At 37.7% G+C, this 12,072-nt stretch overlaps 1 protein-coding gene across 1 annotated transcript in view; it reads left to right on the forward strand.

Annotated features, from left to right (window-relative positions):
* COQ3 (coenzyme Q3, methyltransferase) overlaps positions 1-12,072 on the forward strand; it is a 126,393-nt gene that overhangs the window by 82,931 nt on the left and 31,390 nt on the right. The window contains exon 6 of the mRNA XM_078648215.1: positions 11,095-11,254. Within this exon, the coding sequence (XP_078504341.1) occupies positions 11,095-11,254 (160 nt within the window). The remainder of the gene's footprint in view (positions 1-11,094; positions 11,255-12,072) is intronic.

Here is a 12,072-nt window from a genome sequence, read left to right on the forward strand (position 1 = left end):
TCAGTTCTGGAGGGCCGGATCCAAGACAGATTTTTAGCATATCCACATTTAGATAGATGTAGTTATCATGAATATCTGGCGTGGATCTGGGCCTCCAGGGCTGATATTGGAGAACCCCAGTTTACGAAAGCAGGGAAGGGCAGTGAGGGTATAATATGTATTAGGATATGGATATAGTTTTTGGTTTAGTCTGGAAGCAAGTGGGATTAGGATTGAGTGTGAGAGAGGGTGTGGGGTGTCTTCAAATAATTCTTTAGAACACTTATGTTTGGTTTCAAGTACAGGTTATTGTGTAATGCAATGACCTGTATATAATTTTGGGTAAGACAGCCTGATTGCCAGCGTCATTAGCTTCCTGATGGATTTGGACTGGTCCCACTTGTGCCTCTTCTTTGTCATCATTTGTGTTTTCATTGGACTCAAACTTTCTTCACATATCGTTTAACTGCAGTCTTTTGCAGCAGGCAACAAGAGAGTGTAATTTTACACACCCTATATGGCGCATATGCCGGGGCACCACTTGTGCAGTTAATTCATTGGACCCAGGCCTTAGAAGGACAAACTCACACTCCATTGTCTGGTTTGTGTTGGATTGTAGGTTTATTCGCTGTAATTATTGGTTCATGTAGAGAGCTAATCAGCCTGTGTATCACAAGAGACCCAGAGTCACCTAGAGGGCATGGACATGTACGTGAGGCGTAACATTGGCAAATTGGAGGATTTGCATGCATGTCTTAATGTGCTGTTGTTTACTTGAGTGATGGATATCAATTGCCATGTTGAATTATTACTTTTGGCAAACCATTAATGGTTATCATGTATAGATTAAATTCATGTGGCCATTGTTGGAATAGTAGAAGTCAATTTGAGGATGCATCACTCACCTGAGGGTTAATGCACAGACATTACAGCAGGGTGCATATGGCGATCTTATTAGATTTGTATTTTAGCTACATGTCTGTACATCAACCAATTCGGAGTAGGACGTACTTTTGAGATCTGACTTAAAATGGAAATGAATAGCTGTTTACTTCTTGTGGCACACCTCCACCCTATTAATGTGCTCTAGTAGCCTTTGCAGTGTACTACAGCATCAGGACACCTTTATGGGAATTTCAGCACTCTGCACATTAGTTATTACTGGATGACAGTGTGGGTAGATCATGCCGGTATGTTTTGAGAATGTATCCGCTTAAATGTATTAATTACAACGGAGATATTTTACACAATTAAATAGACAATGAAAATGCATTAAAGGTACAGACAATTGCCATATTGAAAAAGCATTAATGCCACACAATTAATTTCCTTTTCCAGCTACATCCCTTAAACAAAGCCACCCCAGTTGCTGTCCCCTTGGTACTTCTTTCAGAAAGGTACTCAAACACATCATTCACATTAGGACTTCCGCTGCCTTTAAAACAGATTTCAAATACATGTTCTTCTCCCCAGGACAGCTGGGCATTACTAAGAATGTGCTCAAGGATCTTAAAAGTTCTACATGTACAGTTACAAATAAGAGTGTATCACACAATTATTCATGCAAGAATATCTATATAAAAACCCCAAACAAAATGACAGTAAATGCCTACATAGAGAGGGATTCGATGCCTTACGTAGATGAGTCTACTCCTAGTTTATTTTCAAATTACCAAAGAGATCCAATGACTGTTTACCCGCAATATACACTGTTTTAAATTAAATGGTTGCTACCTAAATTACATTATTCACAGTCATTGGAAAATCTCAACCAGTTGCCTGATTCTCAATTCAAGATCATGTTTTTTTTAAATAAAACACATGAATAATCCACAGAAACTTGTGTTATGGGGTGCACTGTCCACTGGCCCACTATTACGTGATGCAAAATATGCTCACAATTTTATGTGTACATTCCAACCAAAACGTATCAGAGAATATTTCATGATTTTTTTTAAATTAAACAAATTATTATTAATCATCACATTGCATAATCACTGTGAAAAAATAACAGCTAAAACCAAACGAAAACAGGAATGCCATCAAACAGTTGCTTAGTTATCTTTTTTCAAAAAGGCTTTTATTCTTCTTTTTTCATCATCAATTGCGTTTGTTTGAAATCTTCAGACAACTCCCCAAATATCAACACATGAAGACATATCCCAATGCATTTCGGCATGCACCTTCGTCAGGGGAATGCTCTACAAATAACATAAAAATCTATCACTATACATGAAATGCTAATAAGTTGTTAGCACTTTCTAATAAACTTGATTCATTATAAATCATTTAATACGCAGACTATTTTATCAGAAACCAGAGAGTAACCAGCTAGGTACCCACATCTAATGTATTACCAATTATAATGCTCACAAAAGTTCGCCAGTGCCTAAAAAGTGTGATGCTAAAAACGACAAAGAACAAAACTGTACCATGCACTGTCAGTGCCCAAAATGATATTTACCCCAAAAAATTTGTGTATTCCCAAGTGTCATAAATCATGCTTCTAACTTATTCATACTCCTACCTTCACTAACCACAATCGAACGGGTAAGTGTGGTGTACCAAAATGATTCTCTTACGAACTTCTGTAGAGAAAATGATATCATCCGTAAATATCTAAGTTGCCGTGTCTATTAGTAGATTATTCCTATATCTATGACACCTGATGATCACTCACTTGTCTCTGAAGCAATGTTCGAATAATGTCCGCAAGGCTACTTCGACTTTGTCTCTTCCCCTTTCCTGAAATATAATGATAATACCGCCGAATAAGCTTACAATCTATACTAATGATGAGACTTTAAAAAAAGTACTCTGTCTCACTAGTACGCCCAGTCCTTACCTATTTCATCTTGTACTTGTCCGTAAGGTCTGCCAAACGCTGTCCCAGTAATCCCGAACAATCTCAGAATGCCTGTACTTGGCGTCTGACGTCACCCTTGCGACTAACATAAACGACGGACTAAAAACCTGTTCCCTCTACCCAAGGTGGCGCGTATTTACACACGCTTGTTCTAAACAAACTCAGATCTCGTTTATTCTAATTCTAATTGGTACATTAGTCTCTTATCTGAAAATAAATTAAAACTGTTAACATATGTATAGGTTATTATCAAAAGTAATCCTATAGAAATCCACTAATATAAAATCTGTGCTTATGAGGTTTTATGAGCATGAATCTGATAATGCATAAATGTGATCCTGAACAAAAAAGTCAAGTATTAATGCAGTATATTTACATTGTATTTACAAAAAGCAAATCATCTCTATCTTATCATTGAGTCCATAGGGAATCAGTGTCCTAAGGGACTTTATCCAGAATGCTTCTCTTTGTGCCAATAGTCTAGTTACATCAACATGTGGTGTCTCCACCAATCTCTCTAATACAGTAAATCTCAGCTGAGGTATTGTGTGACCATGTTCTTGCCAATGTGCAGCCAAACAGGATTTCATATTCATAGTACGTATCATGCTTTTGTGCTCGGTCATCCGCACCTTCACCTTCCTTGTGGTGCGCCCAACATAAACAAGTCCACATGGACATTTAATTGCATATATCATAATACTAGAATTACAATCAGAAGTGTGTTTTAATGTAATCCTTTTGCCAGTTTGCGGATGTGCAAATGAGTTTCCAACCAACACGTTACCACAATGTCCACAGTTTTGACACTTCATCATAGCCTTGTGACCTAGATCTTTTCCTTCATGTCTGCGACCTTTCAAAATTTCTTTAAGATTCCTCGACCTAGAGTGTGCAATCAGTGGTTTATCTACAAATACCTGTCTCAAGTCAGGTTCTTGCTCGATGATCTCCCATCTTTTCCTTATGCATTTTTTAATGGCCGTTGCGGCTGTAGAGAATTTTAGTACAAAAACTTCTCTCTTGTCTTTCACTCTCTCACTCTTCTCTAACTTCGTGGATGTGGACATAGTTCTCACTCTGTTCTCAGCCTGTTCAAGTACTGTCTCTGGGTAACCCCTCTCCTTATAATCATTACGCATTCTCTTGATCGTAACGAATCCTTGGTTCTCATCTGAACATATCCTTCTTGCCCTGATAAACTGCGACAAAGGTAAATGCCTCTTCAAAGACTGTGAATGAAAGATATCAAAATGTAAGGCATTGTTCCTATCTGTAGGCTTCTTATACACACTCGTGTCAAGTGTGTCTCCTTTTCTTTGGATAAGTATATCCAGATAGCTTATCTGTTCAGAATTAATAGTGTGTGTGAACTTGATAAAAGCATGACATTTGTTTAGCTCATTCAGTCGTTCTCGTAATTGCTCTTCTGGTCGTTTCCACAATACCAGTATATCATCAATATACCTTAAGTACAGTGCTAAGTGTTCCTGCCACTCAACCTTCTGTAATATATGTTCCTCTTCAAATTTGGACATGAACATATTTGCATATGTCGGTGCCCCAGGAAACCCCTTAGAGGTACCAGTCTTTTGTAGGAAAAAACAATTCTGCCACTGAAAATACCCATGATATAAGCAAAATTGCAACAATTCAAGAAGAAAAATGTTTTGACTCTCCTCGTATTCGTGTCTCAAAAGCATCCATTCTGCAGCCTCTAACCCTTCCATGTATGGGATCGATGTGTAAAGTGCTGATACATCAACTGTACACAGCCACAGTTCATCGTCAGCAGAGAAGGTTACTCTCTGCAGTTTTTTAAACAGTCAGTGGTGTCTTGTACAAAAGTTGACCATTGTTGCACTAAAGGTTGCATGTAGTGATCCAGATATTTTCCTAATGGCTCATGTAATGACCCACAACCTGCCACAATCGGCCGGAATGGTGGGTCCTTCGGATCTTTGTGCATTTTTGGCAACATATATATGTACGGTCGGCTGGGATGTTATGAAGTCTGGTATCTCCGTGTCTGTTCCTCAATCCAACCCAAATTGGTGGCTCTTTTCAAAATCTCAGATAAAATTCTCTGAAACTCTATGGTGGGATCTGATTCTAACTGTACGTAGGTGTTGGTGTCCTTCACATGTTGATCTACCTTAAGATGGTAATGGGCAGAATTGAGCACCACTAGTGCTCCACCCTTATCTGCAGCAACTATGGTAAGTGCCTCATTAGAAGCCAATTCATTCAGTGCTATAGTTTCTTGCTTCGTCATATTTCTTTTTGTATTGCCATGATATCTCAGTTCTGCAAGATCTTTTAAGACCAATGTCTCGAACAGGTCTAAAGCTTTATGTGACATGGGTGACATAAACAGACTTTTTGGTTTAAAGATTTTTTTAGTTCTTGAAATCTCTGCTGTGGGTTCAGAGCTCTATAAAGCTGTATGGTGAAAAAACCACCTGAGTCTTAACTTTCTCATGAATTTAAAGAAAGATACTTCAGTTTCAAGTTCATTACTTTGATAAGTCGGCACAAAAGAGATGCCCTTGTTCAATACTGCTGTTTGCGTAGGACTTAGTGCAATATCAGAAATATTCATGATCAGTTCCTCTTTGGGTTGCGTCTTACTCCATCTTGTTTTTTTCCCTTGTCCCCTCCTTGTCCGTTTGGTTTGTTTTGTGTGTGTTCGTCCGGCGGATGATTGGAACTGTGGCCTCCCTCTAAAAAAGGCTGCCTACTCTGGTGTTTGTCGCACCTTCTACACATGAAATTGCTGCTGCTGTTTCTACTGGGGGACGTGTAGGCAAGGTATCCTGATCAGTGGCCAAACTCTCTTCTGAAGTGTTAGCGGTTGGTTTTTTGAATACCCTTCTTTGCGCATAGTTGTCAGCCCAGCTATACACCTCATCAAGTTTATAATCTAGCGTGTCACGCTTAAACTTGCGCAGTTTTCTTTCATGAACCTCTTTCGTATGTTCCTCTAATTTTTCATTAATCTCCTTAAGAGTCTTATCCATGTCCTCAGCAGACATGCGTGTTGCCAGTTCTGTTTTCATATCACTAATCTCAGACTCAAGTTCCTTTAAAACATTAGACAACTCTTCGACAATCAAGAGTACTAGATCTAGCGAGCATTTATTTAATATCGGAAACCACCGTGCAAGAAATGGTTTATTAATTTTGAACAACATGGGTCTCAATGAGAATCTCAGTCCCCTAGGAATACGCTTTACCCTATGGTATTGTATCAGGGTCGTAGCATGAAGTCTCTGATTAATCTCTTTTCGTAAGGTATACTGTAATTGCTTGATTTTTTCACCAAACGGAGATACCCGACTACAGAACATCCCAGCCGACCGTACATATATATGTTGCCAAAAATGCTCAAAGATCCGAAGGACCCACCATTCCGGCCGATTGTGGCAGGTTGTGGGTCATTACATGAGCCATTAGGAAAATATCTGGATCACTACATGCAACCTTTAGTGCAACAATGGTCAACTTTTGTACAAGACACCACTGACTGTTTAAAAAAACTGCAGAGAGTAACCTTCTCTGCTGACGATGAACTGTGACTGTGTACAGTTGATGTATCAGCACTTTACACATCGATCCCACACATGGAAGGGTTAGAGGCTGCAGAATGGATGCTTTTGAGACACGAATACGAGGAGAGTCAAAACATTTTTCTTCTTGAATTGTTGCAATTTTGCTTATATCATGGGTATTTTCAGTGGCAGAATTGTTTTTTCCTACAAAAGACTGGTACCTCTATGGGGTTTACTGGGGCACCCACATATGCAAATATGTTCATGTCCAAATTTGAAGAGGAACATATATTACAGAAGGTTGAGTGGCAGGAACACTTAGCACTGTACTTAAGGTATATTGATGATATACTGGTATTGTGGAAAGGACCAGAAGAGCAATTACGAGAACGACTGAATGAGCTAAACAAATGTCATGCTTTTATCAAGTTCACACACACTATTAATTCTGAACAGATAAGCTATCTGGATATACTTATCCAAAGAAAAGGAGACACACTTGACACGAGTGTGTATAAGAAGCCTACAGATAGGAACAATGCCTTACATTTTGATAGCTTTCATTCACAGTCTTTGAAGAGGCATTTACCTTTGTCGCAGTTTATCAGGGCAAGAAGGATATGTTCAGATGAGAACCAAGGATTCGTTACGATCAAGAGAACTCGTAATGATTATAAGGAGAGGGGTTACCCAGAGACAGTACTTGAACAGGCTGAGAACAGAGTGAGAACTATGTCCAGATCCACGATGTTAGAGAAGAGTGAGAGAGTGAAAGACAAGAGAGAAGTTTTTGTACTAAAATTCTCTACAGCCGCAACGGCCATTAAAAAATGCATAAGGAAAAGATGGGAGATCATCGAGCAAGAACCTGACTTCAGACAGGTATTTGTAGATAAACCACTGTTTGCACACTCTAGGTCGAGGAATCTTAAAGAAATTTTTAAAGGTCGCAGACATGAAGGAAAAGATCTAGGTCAAAAGGGTATGATGAAGTGTCAAAACTGTGGACATTGTGGTAACGTATTGGTTGGAAACTCATTTGCACATCCGCAAACTGGCAAAAGGATTACATTAAAACACACTTCTGATTTTAATTCTGGTGTTCTGATATATGCAATTAAATGTCCATGTGGGCTTGTTTATGTTGGGCGCACCACAAGGAAGGTGAAGGTGCGGATGACCGAGCACAAAAGCATGATACGTACTATGAATATGAAATCCTGTTTGGCTGCACATTGGCAAGAACATGGTCACACAATACCTCAGCTGAGATTTACTGTATTAGAGAGATTGGTGGAGACACCACATGTTGATGTAACTAGACTATTGGCACAAAGAGAAACATTCTGGATAAAGTCCCTTGGGACACTGATTCCCTATGGACTCAATGATAAGATAGAGATGATTTGCTTTTTGTAAATACAATGTAAATATACTGCATTAATACTTGACTTTTTTGTACAGGATCACATTTATGCATTATCAGATTCATGCTCATAAAACCTCATAAGCACAGATTTTATATTAGTGGATTTCTATAGGATTACTTTTGATAACCTATACATATGTTAACAGTTTTAATTTATTTTCAGATAAGAGACTAATGTACCAATTAGAATTCGAATAAACGAGATCTGAGTTTGTTTAGAACAAGCGTGTGTAAATACGCGCCATCTTGGGTAGAGGGAACAGGTTTTTAGTCTGTCGTTTATGTTAGTCGCAAGGGTGACGTCAGACGCCAAGTACAGGCATTCTGAGATTGTTCTGGATTACTGGGACAGCGTTTGGCAGACCTTACGGACAAGTACAAGATGAAATAGGTAAGGACCGGGCGTACTAGTGAGGCAGAGTACTTTTTTTAAAGTCTCATCATTAGTATAGATTGTAAGCTTATTCGGCGGTATTATCATTATATTTCAGGAAAGGGGAAGAGACAAAGTCGAAGTAGCGTTGCGGACATTATTCGAAAATTGCTTCAGAGACAAGTGAGTGATCATCAGGTGTCATACATACAGGAATAATCTACTAATAGACACGGCAACTTAGATATTTACGGATGATATCATTTTCTCTACAGAAGTTCGTAAGAGAATCATTTTGGTACACCACACTTACCCGTTCGATTGTGGTTAGCGAAGGTAGGAGTATGAATAAGTTAGAAGCATGATTTATGACACTTGGGAATACACAAAGTTTTTTTGGTGAATATCATTTTGGGCACTGACAGTGCACGGCACAGTTTTGTTCTTTGTCGTTTTTAGCATCACACTTTTTAGGCACTGGCGAACTTTTGTGAGCATGATAATTGGTAATACATTAGATGTGGGTACCTAGCTGGTTACTCTCTGGTTTCTGATAAAATATTCTGCGTATTAAATGATTTATAATTAATCAAGTTTATTAGAAAGTGCTAACAACTTATTAGCATTTCATGTATAGTGATAGATTTTTATGTTATTTGTAGAGCATTCCCCTGACGAAGGTGCATGCCGAAATGCATTGGGATATGTCTTCATGTGTTGATATTTGGGGAGTTGTCTGAAGATTTCAAACAAACGCAATTGATGATGAAAAAAGAAGAATAAAAGCCTTTTTGAAGAAAGACATCTAAGCAACTGTTTATGGCATTCCTGTTTTCGTTTGGTTTTAGCTGTTATTTTTTCACAGTGATTGTGCAATGTGATGATTAATAATAATTTGTTTAATTTTGAAAAAATTTTAATGAAATATTCTCTGATACGTTTTGGTTGGAATGTACACATAAAATTGTGAGCATATTTTGCATCACGTAATAGTGGGCCAGTGGACAGTGCACCCCATAACACAGGTTTCTGTGGATTATTCATTAATACTAACTTGACTGGGGCTAGTCAAGATATGGGTCTGCACCAGATGTAATAAAAAAAACGTAAAATAAGTCAAATATTAGTTTAAAGTGATTTAAAAGAGGAGTGCAAATTATGACTATTTTGTATACACTTAAATAAAACACAGCAATTATGCACTTCTTTATTTGTAAAGTCTGAGTCACTCGAACATAAATGCACTAGGCAACCCCCTGCTAAAGTTTGTTATTTTGCATGTTAATGTGGCCAAAAATATATTTCTAGTTCCACATTCAGTAATAGTAATCAAATTCCAGACATAAAACCTCAGCTGCATTTGGGATCTTAAAAGCTTTTAAAATGTATTTCCCTCCCAACCATGTAAAATGTAAAAGAAACGCATTCTTAAGGACTATTCTGGTTAAAACATTTGTAATACTAGAGTTCACTTTAGCCCCATATGCTTAAAAAGGTTACATTGAAAGATCACCATCTTTCCTATTAAAGTGAGGCAAACCTTGCAGGATACACAAAACCACTTCTTCATACTTTATAAAAGTTAACTTCACATTAAAAATGTTACCTAAATATTTATAAGATTAGATTCTCTGGAATTTTACATTTTCTAATTGCTTGTTAAAATTGATTTTCTATGCCCCAGATACAATAGTTGTTTTGATTAACATTGATGTTTGGGTCATCGTGCTTATAATAGAGTTAGTGATCACCCACCTTTCTCTGTAATCCTATGGGAATATGATCTAAAATTACTAAATGTACAAGAAAGTGTGATTTGTTCTCCATTTACTTTTTGGGGTTAGGCTTTAGGTTTTTCCAAAGTTCCTGTATGGTCTCTTTGAAAGAGAGAGAGAGCAGCAAAGGTGCTAATACACATCCTTGCTTTAATCCAATTATCTGCCGCATTCCTTTTAGTTCCCTCTTCCTGGTTCGCCAAATAAACCTTTGCCGAAGTTTCAGAATGTAAAGCTAATACGAACATCATAGGAAACCTATGAGGAGTCTATCCTTATGTAGTTCAGCCCTTAATCCATTTTAATCCATTTTATCAAACACCGCTTCAAAATCCATGGAGCATACTGCTAAAGTGGCAATGCATACAACTTTATCAATAAGATTATTTTAGGGAAATATATGATGTACGGTCAAGGAGCCTTCTCATAACCCTACTTGATCAATTGGAATTAACTTCTTAGTTTACAATCAATCATCCCATGCGTCCAACCCAATTTTATAAAATATGTTTGCTGAAACCTTAAACAAGGAGCTCAGGCTATAAGTTGAAGGGTCATTTATATAAGGTTTTTATAAATATGCGTCTAATTAATGATTCTTTCTAGCTCATTGAAATACAGCCAGCATGGACAAAAAATATGGATTAAAAAACGCAGCCCAAAATTCGGAGTCCATTTTATAAACCATGTTAGATAGTCCATAAAGGTCAGGAGCACTACTTATTTTGTGGTTATTATCAGATGAGATTGTGCGTGGATCACTTGATGATGCTTTGGGAATATTATATTGCATGGGTGACAAGTGCTCCCTTTAGTGTGTGCTCACACAATGCCGTACTGGATCCATACCTTGTTTCACTTTTACCATAACCTATGAGGAAGACAGTGGTTGCGGTGTGCTCACCAAGTATTCATGATTTGAGAAGTGGTATGTCTCCCAAGGTAGAGCCAAATATACTAGGCGTTGTCTTCATGAAGGTGGACTCGTAGAAATTTTTCTTTGAAGGGAACACAAAGCAGCTTGTCAATTGGTGTTTCACTGTTTATTCCCTGTATTGTACAGAATCTGTATTAAACACGGTGGCAGGTGATGAATATAATGTAGCACTCTTTTCTTTTAGCCTGGTGGTTCCATATTTATAACTACAATTAGTAAAACACCAATGTCATACGCCTTGGGAATTGTGGTTGCAGAGAAAATCTTGGGAATTGTTCCAGATGGTACTCATGATTGGGAGAAGTTTGTTACACCCGAAGACCTAGAGCGCATTTTGGAATCTAGTAAGTACTGCTTTCCATATACCCTTTTGACAGCAGAGTGCCTTTTAAATCATTGAATTCTTGAGTAGGAATGCTTGCTCAGTCTATATTGAAATGTCTGTTTGCTGTGGAAAGTAGAGTCTAAGATGGGCTCCTATGCATTTCCGAGCCTATTGCTGAATTAAACAGAGATACATTACTTATTTGGTAACTACAAGGCCATCAATACAATATTTACAAAAATAATGTAGCTTCCTAAAATTAATGTGGCGAATTCCAGTCTTTAACTCAACGTTTATTTGCAGACTAGTTAGGACTGTGTTCCAAGAAATAGTGTAATGAAGTCCATTACATTATTAAAATTAGCCTCCTCACATTGGTGCTAGCATCTCATCCCATCATGAGTCGTTGCAGCAGTTAGTGTTTCAAACTGGAAGTACATGAGCTTTTTGTATGTACTGTATTTACTATCGGTTCATACAGGAAAAGTAAGTGATGTTTTATGGGTTTTAATGTCATATCTATTTTACCAAAAACTTTGCATTACATAGGTTAAGCAGTGCTAATTTCTATCGAAATAAATAATAAGAGTACTTACTTGAGAACCTATATAATCTCAGATGTCATAACTGGTGAAATTCACTTATCTTTTCTCTATCAATAAGGTTAATTCTCCGTGTTCCATTTGCTTCAAAATCACTAACTTGACCACAATCAATGCCTTAGAATAAATATGGTAGTGGGAATCTTACAAGTATATAGTTGTATTTCAGCTGTAACTGCTGAGATACCGCATTCCATTACATCATCGATCTAATAATGCAAACATGCCAGCTGAT

The sequence above is a fragment of the Lissotriton helveticus genome, chromosome 6 (genome assembly GCF_964261635.1).
Source record: "Lissotriton helveticus chromosome 6, aLisHel1.1, whole genome shotgun sequence".
NCBI lineage: Eukaryota > Metazoa > Chordata > Amphibia > Caudata > Salamandridae > Lissotriton > Lissotriton helveticus.